Raw genomic sequence first — 21674 nt, forward strand, 5'->3', positions numbered from 1 at the left:
AAAAAAATCTAGACAGCATCCATTTCTAGGGAGATCAATTTAATGATCCTGTACAGTGTGTTTTCTGCCAAAACTCCCCACACGTGATAGACTTTCTCAGCAAACATATGAATTAAAGGCCTTTTCCAATCTCAAGCAGGAGACCTGCTCCTGGCAGTGTCTGCTCATCATAAGGTACTCTGCTAAGTATCAGGTATTCAGATCAGCTGCGAAACGGATACACTAAAAGCTTATCATGCGTGGTCATTTATATAGTGGATGCGGAAGACTTTGTATTCTCACTACATGGATGTCTGAACAGAAAATAGGTAACCTAGAGCCATCATTTAACCTTACACCATGCACAAATGATCCTACAATTCATGAGCTGAGCAAGCTCTATGCGTTGTCTGTGCATAGAGATAGCATTACAGGACAGTTAAATATCCATTTGTTGAGGAATAAAAGGATTCACAAGGTGACCAACGCCGTAATCCAACCTGGAAAAATCGGAGAAGTCTGCCTCTTCTTCCTCACATCTCTCATCAAGCTCCTTTAATGCGAGCGTGACATCATCTTCACAGACCGAATCCGGGGGGCTGTCTGGAGCGGGCAGCTCCTGGACATCACAAGGTTCTTCCACCTCCAGAGGCTCCTGGCAGACCAGAGCTTCCTGATGGTCTTGGGTGACATATGAACCGGTGTCTTCGCTGGCTGTGCTCAGCTGTTCGTCCTTCACCGCTACACTGCCATCCTGAAAGCAAATGGGTTTATTACATTTAAACTAATAAAAAGGAAAACACTCTAAAAAAGAAGAGGATGAAGAACTAAAATAATGGCAGTCTACAGCTCTGGGGTTGGGGCAACTTAGCAATTTAACTTTGCAGGCCTGCCAGACATCTCACACAGCAATTGAGACAAAATTTCCATTCAAATGATCATGGATGACTAACAGGCAAGGCGAGTGAAACTCCTGATATCACCAATATACAGTAATATACCAGTTTATATCATCATTTTGTTGTTTTGTTTACTTGTTTATAAACTTTGTAACTGGACACTGCAGATACCTTGCTGCAGGCTATATCAGGTGTGGTTCAAGGTTTTTGGAGCAAACTATAGCTAGAAGTTAGGTATACAATGCAAAGCTGTCCTGTCTATTAAATGCCACTTTTATAATATTAATTTGTTGTAATCGAGAACATTTTCAACATCCTGTTAATCTGCCATTTTATGTTATGAAGTTATACATGAACTGGTCACACAGTAAAGCTTATCCAAAAATCTTTTCTGGTGCATTTGACGCTTGATCCAAGAAGCATATTCTACAACAGATTATGGGTCCCGACAGCACAATGGAATAATCGATGCAATCTTCTAGTGAATTCTGCAAAGTGTAGGTGAGTAAATGAACACTGTATATCAAAGTAAAAAAAAAAGCAATAACATCTGAAAAGGATAGTGATTACACTAAATAATGACAAATATAAACTTTGCAACATTTAGGTTGAGGTGCTATCCCGACTGGACATGCAAGAGGTTATTGTTACAGAAAGACAGACAGACAGACCTAAAAGAGCTTAAAGAGGACCTGGTAAAACCAATAACAGAATTATTCAACCAGTCACTAGCTACTGGAGTAATCCCAGAGGACTGGAAAACAGAGAATGTAGTCCCACTGCACATAAGTGGAAGCAAGGAAGAGGTAAGCATGGATTCAGTACTGAATCGGTTGGGATCCCGGCGTTCAGAATCCCGACGCCGGAATCCAGACAGCCGAAATGCCGACAAGGGGGGGACGTGGATCGCCCCCCCTTGCGGGCTCACTGCGCTCGCCACGCAGTGGGCCCGGTGCCTCGCTACGCTCGGCACACCAATTTATTCTCCCTCCATTGGTGTCGTGGACACCCACGGAGGGAGAATGTGTCGGGATTCCGGCGGTCGGGATTCCGAACGCCGGGATCCCGACCGCCGGGATTTTAACTGCATCCCGTAAGCATCTATCGACCAGTGAGCCTTACATCAGTAGTAGGGAAATTGATGGAAACACTCTTAAAACAAAGAGTTGTAGAATACTGTATCTCAAAACCAGCAATTTACAGGATCCAAAACAGCATGGGTTTACTGGGGGAAGATCATGTCAAACAAATCTTATTGACTTTTTTGACTGGGTGACTAAAGTAATAGATCAAGGTGGGGCTGTAGATGTAGCTTATCTAGACTTTAGTAAAGCTTTTGACACTGTCCCACATCGCAGACTGTTAAATAAACTTGAAAGCTTGGGATTGGAGTCTAAGATAGTTGAATGGATAAGAGCGTGGTTGCAGGACAGAAAACAGAGAGTTGTAGTAAACGGAGTACAGTCAAAGGAGGGAAAGTGGAGTACCTCAGGGATCTGTACTTGGACCGGTGCTTTTTAATATCTTTATTGGTGATATTGCAAATGGAATTGAGGGTAAAATGTGCCTTTTTGCAGATGACACAAAGGTATGCAACAGGGTAGACACACCAGGAGGGGTAAAACAAATGATTGAGGATCTAGGTAGATTAGAGGAATGGTCAAGAGCATGGCAACTACAGTTTAATGCCAAAAAATGCAAAATCATGCACTTGGGTCTCAGAAATCCAAAGACTAAATATAGTATAAATGGCACTATAATGGAAACTACTGAGGAAGAGAGGGATCTAGGTGTCACTATTTCAGGGGACTTAAAAGCAGGTAGGCAATGTAACAAAGCAATGAAGAAGGCAAGTCAGATGCTTGGTTGCATAGGGAGAGGTATCAGCAGTAGAAAGAAAGAAGTAATAATGCCACTGTATAGGTCATTGGTACGACCTCACCTAGAGTATTGTGTTCAGTTCTGGAGGCCATATCTCCAGAAGGATATAAATACATTAGAGACTGTACAAAGAAGAGCAACTAAAATGGTGCATGGCCATTCACAAAACGTACCAGGAAAGACTAAAAGATCTTAATATGTATACTTTAGAGCAGAGAAGAGAAAGGGGGGACATGATAGAAACTTTCACATATATCAAGGGATTTAACAAGGTACAGGTGGGAGACATTCTTCACAGGAAGAGGAGCAACAGAACACGAGGACATGCACTGAAACTAGAGGGAGGAAGATTCAGGGGAAATGTGAAGAAGAATTACTTCACAGAAAGAGTAGTAGATAAGTGGAATAGCAAACCATCAGAGGTGGGCGACGCAAATACAGTAGTACAATTTAAACATGCTTGGGATAGGCATATTGATATCATTACAAAAAAATAAGGATCAACTATGGTTTGAGGTAACATGTTTAAAAAAGGGGCAGACTAGATGGGCCAAGTGGTTCTTATCTGCAGTCAAATTCTATGTTTCTATGTAATATGCAAGAACAACTTAAAGAAACATGAACAAGCAAACATAAGCTTATTAGTAGAATATGGCCAGTTACTTACTTCGCATAAGATATGACACTACCAAAAGTAGTATGTTGGATGCATTACACATGCGACATGAAACATCCAGTTCAAACAATAAGATTTATCTATTGCGTAAGCCATAAAATAAGAAACGAGGAAACTACACAAAGGAGCATATAAATAGAATGTTAGTGACAGTAGCGCCAATCCAGTCAATGGCTGAAGACCACATGGTAGATATACCTCTGTGCTGTCTACCGAATACATACATTAACACAACAGAGAGATGCTCTATAGTGGAATTAACCCTAAACATTGTGAAAACCAGCTTTTAAGATGAACACCAGCTTAGAAAGGTATTCATATAGGAGAATAAATAAAGTTACACCAGAATAACCTTAGAGCTGCAGATACAGAATCAAGAGCAAGAACCAAAGATCAAGAGCAAGAAACAAGGACACCTGAAGAAAAATTGCTCATTATGGAATGCAGAGTCACAGAGAAAATCCCAGAGGGGTTCTGATGAAAGATAAACCATGCTCACTGATGCATGCACAAAGCAGTGAAGTAGAACTTTTAAAGCAACATAAGGTCATCTGTCCCATTTAATAGATTTAAGAGCAACAAGTCACATTAGAGAAGCATCTGTACAGAACTTGACCTGTTCCATATATACTGTAGATAATCTATTTTGCAGATGAAACCAGTAACACTGCTGAAGGAGCTGGGCACAAATTACCCATGTGCTCCAATACAAATGGGAAGAATATGGCAGTATTAGGAATGAATGGGGTGAATGTTCGCAGCCTGGTAAGCGGACTCTTGTCTGTAATGTGGGTGCATGTTTAACAACATGCCTACCAATTCCAATATGACATACATTATTCTTCAAACAGGAACATGGGTCAAGCATAAAAACCTCTAAGATCAGAAAAAAAAAAAACCTCTTAGATACTGCAGTTGCTAAAGGGATCGTACCCCTAGAAAACTGAAACAAGAAGTTGTAACCTTACTGTAAAATAACCAATACTAATGACCTAAAAAAAAAAAAAGAATACTTAAAAGAATACTAAACATCACACACACACAGTGTGGTGATGGCATTGGCAAGTGTAGTCAGCGGCATTATGTGTACACCCTGAATAATAATACGATTTTGTTGTTCGAACAGTCGAAACGATTATCAGCCAGTGTGTACACACCTTTAAACCTATACGTACTGTATTGAGAGACGAAAAGTCCAATGAAGTTCAGTCTCAGTTACCAGCATATTGGCAAGCCTGCACCTTTGGTGCAACTTTATTAAACAGTGTTTTGTATAAAAGTGTTACTCGTATATTTGCAAACAGTAGCACAGTATATGTACTAGAACCACTACTCATAGCAACAGAATTTAACAGCAGATAAAGACCACTTGGTACATCTAGTCTACCCTTACTACTAATTTACCAAAAACTAATCCTGTTTATATGTACATGTTTTTATTTTTACTCCATTTTATTATTTATTTTAGTATGATGGAGTCATACTAAATCTAAGGTGTACATTAATATTTATACTTTAAAGTGTGGTTACAAATAACTTTAAACGTATTAACTGCAATGGAAGAAAATAGCCATAGCTGTGTCATCTCAATACCGCAGAAGAACAGGTAAAAGCAACCGTACACAGACATGATAATTGAATTCATATGTGGCACTAAAACTCAGAAAGCACAAAGGGGCTGCAAAACCAGGACATCACAAAGGATGCCCTGCTACCAGCATGGGTACAATTGTTACAGAACAGCTGTGCCTCACTCATGCGCGAGCCCTTCTTTATACAACTTATAATGTATTTATACCTTTCTGAAGATATGGTCTCCAGTACAGTTGACAGTACCACAGGTGAGGCCATATCAATGACCTATACAGTGGCATTACTTCCTTTTTCTCCAGCTACTGATTCCTCACCCTATGCGACCAAGCATCTGACTTGCAGTTCTTTGTTGCATTGCTTACCTGACTTCCAATCCCTCAATGACTCCTAACTCCCTTTCTTACTCAGTAGATTCAATTCTAGTGCCATTAATATTATATTTATTGTTGGGTTTTGTGACCCAAGTGCACGATTTTGCATTTTTCACATTAAACTGTTGTTGCCCCCGTTTCTGCCCTTTCTTGTAGTCTTCCTAGATCCTCAATCATTTGTTAGACCCCTTTCGGTGTGTCTACCCTGTTGTATACTTTTGTGGCATCTTCATAACTACATACTTTTCATTCAATACCATTTGAAATGTTGCCAACAAAGATATGCAAATGCATTGGTCCAAGTACAGATCAATGGGGTACTCCAAAATATGTTTATGGTGTGAAATAAAAGTAGACGCAATCTAGGTGCTTTTTTCTGTGCTCATTGTCAACCTATGTTCTAAGGGCTACCTCAAGTAGAACAATGTACTATGGGGGTGATTCACGTTGGATTGCAAAAGCAAACACCTTCTTGAATGGACAAAACCATGTGCACTGCAGGTGGGGCTCATGTAACATGTGCAGAGAGATTTAGATTTGGATGAGTTAAAGATGTAGCCCCTGCCATCCTTGGCCGGGGCTCGCCAGAGCCTCCCCTCTGGCGAGCGCCGGAAGACAGGGACTACACTGAACTGGGACGCCTTTTACACACACGCGCGTCCCAGTCACTTGACGGCTCGGGGTGTGTGTGTGATTGTGTGTCGGGGAGGCAAGGGGCACCGGGGGAGAAAGCTCCGTAGCCCTTTGCAAACCAAAACCAGAATCACCCCCATGTCACAATGCATGCGTCATCCCCAGCTGCTTATGCGTACAGGAGTTCCCTTCAATATCCTTTACAGTCACAAATCTCAATACAATACAGAACCTATGGGATGTGGTGGAACAGGTACAGCATAACTGTGTGCCTGACAGATCTGCAGCAAGTGTGTGATGCTATCAGGTCGCCATGGACTAGAAACCAAGTCATAAAGAATTTGGACTGGTCTAGGGGCAAAAGCAATGCCTAGGACTGTGTAATGTACCCAAATAGGTGTACACTATACTGTATTTGGCAGTATATATGTATTAATCCGTGTTTTCATAAAATAAGGGTATTATAACCGCTACAGACAATGATGACAAGATACAGAAACTACCATCATTGGGTGCACTTTTTAGCTCCATTCATATACTTTTAATTTAATTTGATATTGGAGTGTGCCATGATGCTGCTTTTGAACAGTAGCAGAGGAGCCCCTACTGATTTATTCCTTGAGTCATTTGATACATGGAATAATACAGGGTTGCCTACCAAAATGTGCAGAAATCAGGTCCTCCTCCCGGCCCCCCGGGAAGGCGGGCAAGCCTCCTGGAATCCCCCCAGCCTCCCACAATTCCCACTCGGCAGGGGGTCCGTGGGGACCTGATGACAGGATTTACGTCATTGTGGCCCCATCCCCCGCTCTGCAATGCCTGAAATACCGGGATTGCAATGTGGGGTCGTGCCCACAATGACGAGATTGCAATGGCCCCCTAATACAGCACAATGATTCAGCCCCGCCTCCAGCCACGCCCCCTTCACGACATGTCTGCCGGCTCCGCACCCTTCTTTTGCCCTCTCCCAGAGAGGGAAGCTAATTAGTAGGCAACCCTGGAATAATACTGTATTTATTTGATGGTGTACAGATAGTACAGTAATTGGAGGAAGACCAACACCTTTAAAATTATAGCAAACTGCCCAATCTCTTCTGGCTGGTTTATTACCAAATATAATCTGTATGGTTACAAGACATTGAATGCGCCAGTAGTTTTGTTCCCCTAAAGATGAGTCCAGATACACCAATCCTCAATTTGTCGCAAATAGCCCCAATTAACGCAGCATGGATTTTGGAACCTAGCCAAGCCAAAATACTAAGCCTAAATATGAGAAAGAGGGTTTTCACTAGTCCGCACCAGCGTTTGATAACCAGTCCCTTAAAGTAGATTTCATTAGAACCCCTATTGATCCAAATAACATCAGGTACAAATGAATTTGTTATTAGGGGATGCTATGTTAGTATTATGCACATGAATTAAAAAGTAACTTTTAATAGTCTGACAGACTCCATTGTACACACTACAATAGTGGGACAATAACTTTTCCCACAGTGAGGGATCTTTAAATACAAGATCTACAGTATCTACCCATACAGTACGGCTCTATTTTATTTGAATCACCTTTTCATTCTTTACTGTCCTTTTATGTCAGTTGCTGACTCAGATCAGTAATTTTTAAACGAGAATTACTTTTTATATCATCCACCAAAGACTTGTCCTTTTCCTTTGCTATAATCCTAAATATGTACAACACTATCAGCAAACTAAAGGCGCCCATACATCTGAGCCCTGATTCAGACGCAGCTGAAAGCACCGATTGTTCGCCATCGATGAACGTGTCGGGGTACCAGGAAAAATCTTAGTTTAAAAAAAGCTTGGTTTAAAAATCCCAGTCTGGATCAGGGAATCTGACTGCAGCTAGTTGTACAGTATGTGATCTATGGGGCCCAATAGATGTAACATTGCGGAAAATGGAGCAGAATTTGGGGAAAAGTGCACAGCCCTGGACTTGCAACATAAAGTGCATAGAAAATAGGTGTCTGCACATCTAGGTGTTTTTATATTATAATAGACTATAGTATAGTTTCTAAGTTATTTTGTTTGCTTATTTCTTTCAGAGAGAAAATGAAAAGGATTTATAAATGATAAAACAGAAATACTTACAAGTCACTGGTCTCCAATTAGCTGCCTTCTCTCATCCACATAGGCCATTTAACACTGAGATCCTGAGATTTTGGCTTTTGAGTCTTCATCATGTTAATTAAACTATCAATCTTTAACAGAGCTGGCCTGAGGTCCTAACCCCAATTACAGCCCAATCACAAAGACCTAAAAGCCAATCAACTACAAGAAGCACCAAAAGAAAAACATAGAATTCTAGAATCAACATAACCATACCCAAAATGGGACAATAAATTAACAATAAAATTAATACACCCAAAATGATGGAATCACCTTATAAATATTTGTAACCTTTTTGGGGGGAGGGTGCTCCATTATGTACAGAAATAATACTGCTATAGTAATGCCCCCGGAAAGGTTAGAAATATTACACAGACAAATAAAAAGAAAACACATAAAAGATCTCAATCTGAAGTGTAGGAGAGATGCATTTAAATCAAAAAGACAAATCTATGAGACAAAAACTAAAAGGATCCCAGATTAGCCATGCACCAGCCCAGATTTGTCCCCACCTCAGGCAGCTGACTGTTAGCACTATCTGGAGGGGTCACCTCCACACTGGGGGTCTCTGCTCTGGTTTGAAGCACTTCCTCTGTCAGAGTACTACTAACTGAGTCCTGAGACTGGAGGAAGTGGTCCACGTGGTCAGCCATGTTGTCCTCCACCGTAGAGTCATTATGAAGCTATGGGAAACAAACAATAAGCAACAGTCAAAGACATAAAATGCTTTGGAACTTTACTGATAAAGACTAATAATAAAATAAAAAAAAATAACAAGGCACTATAATGTGAAAGCTAAGTGGACTATTTTGTATTTGTTTGTCAGTAAAACATATGCATGCAAATCAGTGAGTGGGATTTATAGCCTACCATATGTGAACGAGACAAAATCTGGCTGACCGTCAGTGCTTCTTCTTCAGAAGACTCATCTGTGTCTTCCTGGTTGGTCAAATTCAAGCTGGGTGTGCTGCCCGAGTACTGGCATTCCTGTAGCGAGGGGGTGTCGCCTTTGTCAATGCTGTCCAAAGACCGCCTGCGAACTCCCCAGTTGAAGTTGTCCACGCTTTCACCCTTAGACGTAACAAAAGAGTAATATCCGTAAACATCTTATGTACAACCCTCCTCTGGACGTCACAAATCACAGGCAATGCAATACAAGCTAGAGGAGGATTGTTCGGAAACAGTTAGGGGGAGCAGCATGTTTCACCGGATACGATAATGAAACATAGGGCAGTGTACACCATCAATTAATCAAGCAGCAAACCTTACAGTTTTATGTACAGTACGGTACAGCACACACAAACAGCACATGGGATCAGAACTGAAACAAGCCACTCCACCAGGCTGCAACTTACCTGCAGCTCCTGGTTAGCAAAAAAGGAAAACACAAATAACCATAAGTAACAAGGACAGACATAAAACCAGGAGAAAACATGTAATTACGTCATATTTACATTACAGCAGTATGGATATGTCGTATGGGGTATGTAAAACAAAGTCCTCTATTCTGTAGCCTCATAAGTTACAGTGTGCGAATGAATAGATTGAGGGCGGAGCTGTTTTCACATGCCTGGGGTATCACATATCACCCTGACATGGCCAAAACACAGTCCCACTAAGGTAGGTGTTTAATCTGGGATTCCGTCCCGACAGTCGGAATGCCAGGCCATTTTAGTTTCTCTCGACAGAAACTTGATAGTTGGAATGCAATGTTCCAACTGTCGAAAATAATTTGTCAAACAGCGGACGTTTCCGACAAAACAGATCTGACTAGTTTTAAAGTCAGATCTGTTTTGTCAGAAAAGAGAAAGTCAGATTATCCAAAAGGTAGCAAACAGACACTACTGATATACGCCAGTGGTTCTTAAACTCGGTCCTCAGGACCCCACATAGTTCACGTTTTCTAGGTCACTCGGCAGGTGCACAGGTGCATTCATTACTAATTGACACATTTTAAAAGAGGTGGAGCTAATTATTTGACTTGATTCTGTGACGAGACTGGAAAACGTGCACTGTGTGGGGACCGGCTTTGAGAACCTGTGATATAGGCATATAACTGAAAAGCACATACCAAATCCAGGATGCTAAAACTACACAAACTAGTGATCGGAGCCCTTTTAAAATACTACACTGTATATTGCCTTTACATTACAATAATCTCCTGAAATGTTTACATATATATAGTACTAGTAACCCTGTTCGATGCAAATGCTTCGAAAGCTAATAGATGTAGTTTCGCTTGCTGCCAACAGATGGCAGTGTTTCGGAGCCACACGGACACTAGACATAGATATAGATGATACTGAAAAAAAAAAGGTGACACTGTCGGGCAATATTACCACACATATGGTAGGAGAATTTCTTTCCCACCATAGAGTGTAATCTATAAATCTTACAAATGAGTGCGATAAACTGTGAAACTACTGAAATGATTGCGATGTGGTTTTCACCATTGTGTAGGTAGTTCCCAGGAAGTTTAATGGTGTGCACACACGTTAGATGTGCCTTAAGATCCTATCCACGATCTGATCAGATAGGATCGTGGATAGGATCTTAAGGCACATCCGATTTGAAACCTATCTTGACTATATAGTGCAGATCTGCACTATATAGACAAGGCAGCCAAGACTTTCTGGCTTCCGATACGTGAACGCGCATCGGGAACGGATCGGGATCGCAAGGGTTAAAACCCTTGCGATCTGCATCCGATGTTGATCCGATGCCGATGCTGACTATATCGTCAACATCGGAAAGGAAATCGGACCGTGTGTACACAGCATTTGCGTCATCAGTGGGGCTGTTGACGAAGGCTCTGCAGAGAGGGGTCCTGTGCACTGCTTTTGGCAAGTCAGATTAAAATGTAATAGAGAAATAATACCTAAAATCTGATGGTCCTCATTAGAAGGCATGCTAACCAAAGAAATGGCCTGTGCAGGGGAATTTCTTTAACGTAGTGTCCCTTTCTGCATTTTGTTTTTGCTTGTTTGTCACTTTCTCTTTATAGAAGAGCTAGCATTTGGTTATATTTTTATTTGTAAATAATTAAGATTTTATCTAAATCTCTCTCATTTTTTAATAATCCTATTCGATTTATGAACTGATTAGAATTTCTAAAACTGCGCTGGCAATTATCCTAGCGTGTTCAGTTAATTAGATCCCTGCAAGAGGAATGCCCGACAGTTAGAATCTAGATGCAGGGGGTCTCACCTCAGCGTCTTCCAACTCAACATCCAAAAAGTCAAAGTCCTTGAAGACACCAAACTGCTGTTCGCTGCCGGTGTCCTCCAGGGCGACTTCCTCCTCTTGAATGGCTTCTTCTGTGCTGGAAATTAGGCTGGTTTGCTGATCTACGACTTCCAAATCTTCATTTGATGAGAAGACCACCTGTCAGGAGAAGAGATTAGAAAAGAAACACTCATCGCCTCTGTGTGGGGCCGGCGTGTGGCAATTATCAGGTGTACAAGCGCTATTTGCTAAGTGTTTAATAAGCTCCAGCAATGCAAAATACATGGAACACAATCAAGTTTAATTAGAGGCTAGACAGAAAACAGGTCATACTTACAGATGGATTTTTGGGAAGGCTAGACTCCGGACCGCACAGTGAAAGAACGTTCATCAGCTTTTCTCGTGTTCTCCGCTGCAGAGACAAAGTCACGAGAGAGAACAGAATTAGCAAAAACTAACTTCAGATAAATAAACCATTCAGCTGAAAGGAGAAAGGAGGAGACACAACTTGAATAAGCTACAGAAAAAGAAATTAAGTTCGGTCTCATGTCAACTTTCTGGTCTAAAAATATACACCGGATGCTCCTACAATCCTAATCATTTCCATCCCCGCCATGGGGGGAAAAAAATGCAAATTGTGTGCAGGAATGGCATTAATTATACCTTGTAGTGACTGACTACAGCCTGTAAGATGAGATGAATATGATGTAATGGACATGTGGTGTGTACGCAGTTGTCTGGGTAAAGCCACAAAATCCCTTACTCCACAAATGCTGTGCCTGTGAGATGAGTCACTTACGCAGCGCAGATTAAGTATTAGGATTTTAGCCAAGTCATGTTTGGATATTACATAATAACACAAGTACATCCGATTACTGGCTCTATTGCAAACAGGACATTTTTTAAAAGAAAAATGAGCGTAAATCTCTTCCCCCTGCAATACACTTCTAAAGGTTTCATAAGGACAACTGGAAGCATACAAGGATCAGAATCAGGCTAGATCTTTACATATTGCGCCTGATTCTGGTTCACTTGGAAAAGCAAATTCTCTCTCTGTTGGACAAAACCATGTGCACTGCAGGTGGGGCAGATGTAACATGTGCAGGGAGAGTTAGATATGCGGTTTTTTTTTTCTGTGCAGAGTAAATACTGGCTGCTTTATTTTTGCACTGCAATATAGATATCAGTTTGAAGTAAAAACCCCACCCAAATCTAACTCTCTCTGCACATGTTACATCTGCCCCACCTGCAGTACAACATGGTTTTGTCCAACAGAGAATTTGCTTTTGCAAGTGAACAAGAATCAGGCCTATAGTCCACTAAGGGAGCGACATTACAGCCACTAGGTAGATCTGTGTGTAGTGTTGAAATATGGAACTATAGCAAAGTTCTACCACAATTTGTTAGCTGCAAGCAAGATCTTCTGTCTCAATACTGCTCCTATTTATTAATTATTAATTACCACAGCACCTTACAGACAATATTTGAGCATTCACATCAGTCCCTACCCCAGAGGAGCTTACAATCTATATTCCCTACCACATGAACACAAACACGCAGACATTCTAGGGTTAATTTTTGTTGGGAGCCAATTAACCTACCAGTATATTTTTGGTTAAGCTACAACTAAGTTGTCCTATATCATCTTTACAATGAATTATATGCCAATGTCAGAGTTCCTAAGAACTAGTGATCTATCCAGAATCGGCGTCTCTATTCTTCCTGAATAACGACTACTCTATTATCTAAACACTGCCTATGTAAATAAATAAAACAATGACATCCATATGTACAAAGACATATACATACACCAATAAAACCCCTCTTCCCAGGTGCTGAGTAGCTGCATGATTTTTTATACAGAATCATCAAAGTGTTGAATGAACCACAAGTCAGTACTCAAATCTATATATAGTTACTTTGCATGACTCACATTGCTCATGAATGGGAAACAATGCAGCACGGTATGGTCTATACTGGCTTATTATCTATTGTATATACTGTTTGTGACTGTGCAAGGGAACTTGTATTGGAAAAAAGCTGTATAGCACTCATACGGTACATGAAGCTCCGCCTCACAAAAACATGATGTCATGCCGAGGGGGTGGAGCCGTGCTCATTAAAAAGTAAACCACCACTGACTGGAGCATAAATCGTACATTTTGGATGCGAGTGACACACCCTGGGCAATGGCACTGCTCATCTGCCCTCCAGTTCAGGCCTTGTCTATATTTCTGCTTTATGGCTATGATGATGTTGCTTATATTTATCACCAATGTTGGGTTGCTCTGTTTTTGCCAACCACACTTAATGTACACAAATACACTTCTTCTAGTGCCTGACCATGGGAAAGTTATCGAACACCTACAACCCAATTGTCCAAACAGGGTGCAGCCAGATACACCAGAAATGATTGAAGTACAATAAAATGTGGAAGGAATATAGTACAGTTCTCACAAATGTCCCCTCACACCTTACAAAGCTACTGTACTGTATATATTCTTCTTTTAAATCAAACCCCTTAGAGTTTCTCCTATACCTGGGAGAGTTGTGGCCTCTTCCAGCTGACAGGGACAAGTGCATTGGAGTTGGAGCCAGAAGAAGTAGATGATGTGCTCCGGGTCACTGCTATAGCCTTTGGCTTCCCGTTTCTCCCAGCTGCGCTGTGCTGGTCGCCATACTTCTGTCCTATTATCGGTGTCTAGATGCAAATACAAGAAGGCCAAGAAGTCAACCTCATCAAATATTAGGAATGAAGAGAAGAAATGAAGATCAGATAATAGACGAATACTCAGGGAAGAATTGCCTCAAACACTGGACTACATGACCGCATGCATATGTACACGGGGATACGGTCATTGGGTCTACAGCACATTGGTCGACAAGCATTGGGTGAACACCGTTAGGTTGACATGGGTCAAGGTCGACACGAGCATTAGGTCGACAGTCAAAAGGTCGACATGGGGTTTTTCACTGTTTTTTTGAGCGAACATGTGGCGACAGGCAGTAATTTCATGCCCTACCATCCACTAGGTGGTGGTGGTAGAATAACATAGGGTGCCGAGCGTAGCGAGGTACTGTGCCTGAAGAATCGAAAGCAAAGCGAGCGATGCGAGGGGATGCGGTGACTATGTCGACATTAGGGTAAAAAAACAGTGAAAACCCCAATGTCGACCTAGACACATGTCGACCAACGTAGACCAAACGATCCCAACCCGTACACGGACAGATCATACAATGTTAATACTGAAGATAATATGTATCGGAGGATAGATCCTGTAAATATGTGCTCACTAGTGTTTCTCTGATTAGTGACAAGAAGATACCCATCACACATTAAATACAAGATGTTCTCACCTCTGAGATGTCAAAATGAAAATCTAATGTTTTTCCAGGAAGCTCCTTAGAGGCGCAATTAAATATTTTCGTGAATGAGATTTCAGGAGAACCCAAATCTCCATAGGACTTAGGGGCATCATTCGGAACAACAAGGCTGGCAGAGCGAGACACCACAAGTTTCAGGATGTTCAGCGCTTCTTTCCAATACGCACTCTGATAGGACACACAGACAGGTGGCATTAACATGACAATACATTGTTAATGATAAAAACAAAAGAACGCTGTTCTCACTAGTCTGTAGACAAATTGGACAAACATTTATTGGGCCAGATGCACTAAGCTTCAAAAGTGATAAAATGGAGAGTGATAAACAGCCAGCCAATCAGCTCCTTCCTGCCATGTCACAGACTGTGTTTGAAAAACGTCACGCAGGAGCTGATTGGTGGGTTGTTTATCACTCTCCATTTTATCACTTTTGAAGCTTAGTGCATCTGGCCCATTGTCTGTTATTTTACTGTACCTTTACCAGAAAAGTTACTGCAGCTAAGAATGCAATTAATACAATTAGAGATGAAAGTCCGTTAATTTATATTTATAATGTAGAAAATTTGCAGAAAAAAAGAAAAAAGTATTATTATAGGACCATAAGAAAGCCAAACCAACCATCATATACTATCAATGGCCCATGTTTTCATGATTTCTTTAATTATGAGGGGACAAAAGATTTTGCGGGGTCAGTAGCTATCGCATCTGTATCCAGTTACAGCAATTCTAAAAACATGATCTGTTGGGGGTACCTGAAGATTGATGAAAAACCCCTAAAAAGATATATTGCTTTTGATCTCCGTATTATTAGAGCTACATAAGTTTTGCTGATGATCCATCTATTCACAGTAGCTGGAGGATAAGGTTACTTTCTGCGGTAAAGCATTTCAGCAGAGGACAAGCACGTATGAACACGGTGTCACAGAAAGATGCCATTACTGGGACTATTACTATGACCTGTTTTCCTTTCATTGCTGCTTGTTACAAAGTTCCCAGGCATGTAGAGACATAAAAGCTGTTTGCGGCGAGCTGACCTAGTGCTGGGGGCATTCCTATACAGACCTATGCATTACATAATGCTGCATTTTATCCAGCAGTCAAAAGAGAAAGACTTCTGTCAGATAAGTCAATTGTAAGTTAAAAATAAGTCTTAAAACATCTTGAGTTTATGTGAAGACTTAACGTGAAAAAAATCAATTTGGGCACATTAAGTAATTGACTTTCAAAACTCAAAGCAGCTCATTGCTCAAGGGAAAATGTCTCAAACAATAAAGAAGAACAAAATAAATTACTTACACACACAGTCCATCACACCGTACACACATAGACCATCACACCGTACCGTACACACAGTCCATTAGACTGTACCTTACACGCACAGTCCATCACACTGTACCTTACACGCACAGTCCATCCCACCATACCTTACACGCACAGTCCATCCCACCGTACCTTACACGCACAGTCCATCCCACCGTACCTTACACGCACAGTCCATCCCACTGTACCTTAGATGCACAGTCCATCACACCGTACCTTACACGCAGTCCATCCCACCATACCTTAGATGCACAGTCCATCACACAGTACCTTACATGCAGTCCATCACACCGTACCTTACATGCAGTCCATCAGACTGTATTTTGCACACAGTCCATCACACTGTACCTTACACGCACAGTCCATCACAACGTACCTTACACGCACAGTCCATCACAACGTACCTTACATGCAGTCCATCAGATTGTATCTTGCACACAGTCCATCACACCGTACCTTACACGCACAGTACATCACACCGTACCTTACATGCAGTCCATCACATGGTACCGTACACACACAATCCATCACATCGTACCTTACACACACACAGCCCATCACACCGTACCTTGCACTCAGTTCGTCACAATATAATGCAGGCACACAGTCCATCACAATGTACCGTTTTCACACCGTCTTTTACACTGACAAAGAGTCCTTCCAACTGGACAAAAAAATGGTGTTCCCTGCTTATATCCAATCTCTGTACAAATGCTCAGAAACAAATATTCTACATAGAAAATGCCATGGGAGGGTATATAAGTGCATATGTGTCTCGTAGACAGAGCATAAAAAGGAATAAACCTCAAACCATACAGACATGTAAATGATAAAACCTACCTGCACATATTTTCCTATGATCTTTATGATCTCAAGGTTAAACTGCTTTACAGGTGCAGATGTGAGGTCAATGTGACTAAGCAGGCTGTAGATGATCTGCAACAATGACTGCTGCATGCTGGACAGTCCTTTCTCCAGGAGCTGAAACAATACACAAGACCATTAACATCTCACTTTCTGGCTGTTGCAAATTAATATTAACAGTCTAGCTCAACTATAAACACCCAGCCGCACAGATGGGAGAAATTACATTTACACCTATGTAGTTATGTTACCCAGAAGTGTATGTTATTACACCTAGGGAATTGTGTTACTATAGCCCTACAAACAGTACTAAAGAGGCAATCCAAACTTGTATCAATCAGAAGCTGCACCAGGGACAGGGGTGGTTGTGCAATCTGACAATCCATCACCAAAACTCAGATACAGCAGCTCGGGACATTTATCTGGCACCTGCTATTTCGTAAGGGGTGTACACACATGCGATTCCTTTTTTATTCATGGCACAGTGCACCCATTCCATTTGGACTATATAGTCTTGCCTGCACAGTTTATTTCTCTGTTCGATATAGACTGAACTGGAGAGCGCATCAGCATCGAATCGGGATCAAATGCGGCTGAAAACCGCTCGATTTTGATTCTATTTTGACTATAGAGTCAAAATCAAATTGAAAGTGACCCTGCATCGCACCGTGTGTGCGGGGCGTTACAGAAAAGAGTCTGGTAGCAAAGACAAGGGGATAATGTGCTTTCTTACCAGGGGTAGTGCCAGGCTTTCCCTCAGCAGCAACTTACACCGTTTTCAGACCGCAAATGTCGGGTCGCACCCGGGATTAGGACGCGGGTCCCATCCCCAGAGCGACACGGCGTATGCGGTCTGAAAGCTCCGACACCAACCCGGCTTATTGCCGTGTCAGTGACATCACACGGGGTGGAGCTGAGCGCCATAGCGTCACCGGGGGCTTGGGAGGAGGCAGCACTTAGAGCTGACAGTGCTGCCTCCTCCATACTGTGAACGGGACCGGGTCGCTTGACCCAGGCACCAGTTCACACTGCACATGACAAAGCCGTGTTCAAACCTGGTCATTACCAAGGTTGAACTCCCGTGTGGCTCAACCCGAGGTGGCCCTTTCAGACCACACCTCGACCTGTGTTGGGGCCGCAAGGACACGGCGATAAACCTGGTCTAGAGTGTGGTCTGAAAGCGGTATTACAGTACTGCCCCAATTAAAGAATCCACAACTTATATGGAAGAACATTGTCCACCCCAAGACAAAATAGGGTGTTCACTTTGTACCTATCACTCCAATACAGAGAACCTTGCTCTGGATGACTCTAAACCCTACATACACTTACATACACAATCCAGGAGGTCTCAGAAATACACACAAAGTACTGCACCACAGATACAGCCCATTCTGGGTCGGTCTGCAGGTGAGGCTCCCGTGTATGTGCAGCATGATAGTTCAGGGGGGTACAGAGTGGAATAGATTGGCCTTAGAGTAGTATAGTATAGCTTTTCACACAAACCTACAAAAGTTATCACTGATACCGAGGTTTTTCCCCTCTACGTTTTGATGTTGTGCCCCAACTATGAGAACATCTCAAACACTGGCGGTTTGGCAAATGGCACAATTCACTGCCCCCCCCCCCCACAGTCAGACAACACTTACACCAGGGAGCACATCACACTGCAGTAAGGGAGGGCCTCATATTGCATGTTGTATGCTAGGCAGGCTTTCCAGTACTGTGAGGAGCAGCAGAATTACATTTCTTACAGAGAAGGGATCAGTTCCAGATAACACCAATGTTTGTTTCAAAATAAATATCAGCAAAAAGCAAGAAAACTACAATTTGTTCTAATACAAGCAAGAATGAATGTGAAGGGAGAGGTTGTAGCAAAAAAATCGCTCCTGCTATGCGCTGTCGGGACACAGTGTGTGGTTAAAATTAAATAAATATCTATAAATGTCTTTTTTTGATTGTCTTTTTGTTCTACTACAAGCACATTCAATTTCCACTGGGAAATAAAGGAAAATAAAGTCTGCAAATGTAGTTCTCCGACACGGGTTTTGTGGAAGCAGATGAGAACATATTGAGAAGGATGTATATTTCAAAGCGCTCTCACCTCGGCTAGATAGGTGACTAGACTGAATGTGATGTCGGAGAAGGAGTCGTGTAGGTAACGACACACAACATTGATCCAATTAGAGCAGTCTCTGGAGTAACTGTGCGTGCTGTACAGGCTCATCATATGGGCCAGGTTGGTCAATGTGGCCGTTTTCTCCTCGGCACAAATCTAATAGAAGGAAAATACAAAAACATAACATAACAGCAATGTGTAGAGTAAATAGAAAGGAGCATAGTTCATAATGCACAGGTTATTAGGAGTAATGCATTCCAGTATAGAGTGGGAGCACTGAAACAATTGTAACTTGTAACTGTAGCCACATATGCCCACAGCAGTACAGTCACACGACTTTCTTTATGTTCACGCCAGTATGACATTATGTGAAGGCGTTCCTGTATTATTAGGGCCCCAGGTTCTGCCTGCAGCAAACAGCTTTGGCTATTGTACACGTGAACCTATACGGCCCCGCCCATTGCGCATCCAAGTGCACGCCTACACTCTGCTCTAGGTAGACAAAAACCAGAAATGTCGGCAGGGTATAGAGCAAAGGAAAATTATAAGGGACACAATATTCAGCAGCCACATCCAACGACTGCAACTTTCATGTCCCCATGAAAAGTAACAAGATATCATTTCCCAGCATAAATTCATCCAGACTGGAACAAATGCAAAGAACATTTCATAGTTTGTCTTTCTCCGACATCCCCACTGCCTCTATCTCGATGTGATCTCTGAGACAATAGTCAGACTTGCAATAATAAATGCTGGAACCCACCTTGGCTATTCGGTCAGCTGTTTCTTTACAGAACGGTGTTGGGTTGTCAAAATGTTGGATCAGATGAGGCAACAAGCACAAGATATTGAGAGGAAACCCTGCAAGTAAAATCATGTTGATGAAGGATCCTTGGACAACAGAACTAAACAATTATATAACCATTAGGATACACTCTTGCAAATGTGCAGTATGAGAGAGCCCGATTGTGTAGTTATCGTGGCACACTTGTGACCTCCTACTCTATTTATTCCTCCATTAGAGCAGGTCTTGCCTGTTTATATACAATAATGGTCAAAAGTCTTCTACACAATTGTTTATGTTTCAGTTAATAACTGTGTTTCAACCAACATTTGAAGGTGAGGATCATTTCCCTCTGTTTGTGCAAGTGTACCTAGAAGAATAGACGATGTTAAGAAGGCAAACGGTGGTCATACTAAATATTGATTTACTTTCTCTTCTGTTCATTCATTTTGTTCATTGATAAAAACAATCAATGAACACTTCTGTTTATAAAAGCATTTTTATATGGCAGCATATTTTTGCACAGTACTGTAGATCCATATACATAGCTGTATATCCCAAACTCTAACTGGAGAGTACATTATGTACAGAATGCTGCATAGCAAAGGTGCTGAGGTTTGTTGGCGCTTCCTTCCTGCAGACATACACACACAGGGTTATGGTATATTAGATCTACAATGTCCAGGTCTACAGTCATAAGTTCGGCCACTATTGGTTGACAGGGTCAAAAGGTCAACGTGAGGTTTTCATGTTTTCTGGGTGTCTATGTCGACATAGGTCGGTATGGACACCGTTTAAGCGTACTGCCTCCCCTTGCATGGCTTACTACGCTCGCCATGCGTCGGGCACACTATAATTTTCTCCCACCACGCCCTAGTGAATGGTAGGGTATGAAATTCCGCCTGTCGACACATGTCAGCTCAAAATGTTTTAAAAAGCTCATGGCAACCTTTTCCATGACAACCTTTTGACCCTGTCGATTTTTTTTTACCATGTAGACATTTTGATTGTCAACCTTTTGACCCTGTCGACCAATAGTGGTTGACCTTCTGACTGTCGACCACTAGTCGACTAGAGTATATCTAATGACTGCACACACACACACACACACACACACACACACAATATGCAGAAGTGTGTTTTGCTGCCCTCTGGAAACAATGTTTCCTATGCTAAAGGAAGATACTCTTACATTCAGGCCTGTTAGTGGCAAATATCTTGAATACATTTTCATACCTCTCCTCTAATGTATCTGCTCTCCTACACTGTTAAAAATACCTGCCATCCTGTACCATTCCCTGAAACAATTGCCCTGTAGCTCGCCTCGTACGTGCTTGCCCTACTGTGCCATAACCTGAATGTATCTGCTCTCCTCTTATCATCCCCAAAAATGTACCTTCTCTTCTTTGTCAATATGCTACACTGACTTGAAAGTGCTTACCCTCTTGTACCATATAAGGAATGTACCTGCCCTCCTGTAATGTTCCCCAAACATACCTGTCCTCCTGTACCATTACTTGAATAAACTAATCCTCCTATATATATTTCTTCAAACTTACTTGTCCACCTGTACTATTCCCCAAATGTACTGGTCTTCTGATATACTCCTCAAAAGTACCTGCCCTCCCATTTCATTTCTTAATTAAACTTGCCCTTCTCTACCATTCCTAGAACAAACTGTCCCCCAGTGCAATTGCCTGAAAGCATTTACTTTTCCCTGAAAGGACAGTGCACGCTTCGCTTTCCCTGAAAGGACAGTGCGCGCTTCGCTTTCCCTGAAAACACAGTGCACGCTTCACTTTCCCTGAACGTCCAGCATGAG

The 21674-nt window shown here is 41.9% G+C and overlaps 1 protein-coding gene across 10 annotated transcripts in view; it reads right to left on the minus strand.

The window, feature by feature from the left end:
- FRYL (FRY like transcription coactivator) overlaps positions 1-21674 on the minus strand; it is a 250991-nt gene that overhangs the window by 16264 nt on the left and 213053 nt on the right. For 9 of the 10 annotated variants that reach the window (XM_083168231.1, XM_083168125.1, XM_083168085.1 and 6 more), the window contains 10 exons: positions 19832-19929; positions 19054-19224; positions 16926-17066; positions 14739-14933; positions 13921-14082; positions 11719-11793; positions 11364-11540; positions 9027-9227; positions 8669-8839; positions 480-733 (listed from right to left, as the gene is read on the minus strand). In XM_083168231.1, coding sequence (XP_083024357.1) covers positions 480-733; positions 8669-8839; positions 9027-9227; positions 11364-11540; positions 11719-11793; positions 13921-14082; positions 14739-14933; positions 16926-17066; positions 19054-19224; positions 19832-19929 — 1645 coding nt within the window. The remainder of the gene's footprint in view (positions 1-479; positions 734-8668; positions 8840-9026; positions 9228-11363; positions 11541-11718; positions 11794-13920; positions 14083-14738; positions 14934-16925; positions 17067-19053; positions 19225-19831; positions 19930-21674) is intronic. The other variant, XM_083168181.1, reaches the window with a different exon arrangement.

The sequence above is a fragment of the Crinia signifera genome, chromosome 1 (assembly GCF_055691185.1).
Source record: "Crinia signifera chromosome 1, ASM5569118v1, whole genome shotgun sequence".
NCBI classification, from domain to species: Eukaryota; Metazoa; Chordata; class Amphibia; order Anura; family Myobatrachidae; genus Crinia; species Crinia signifera.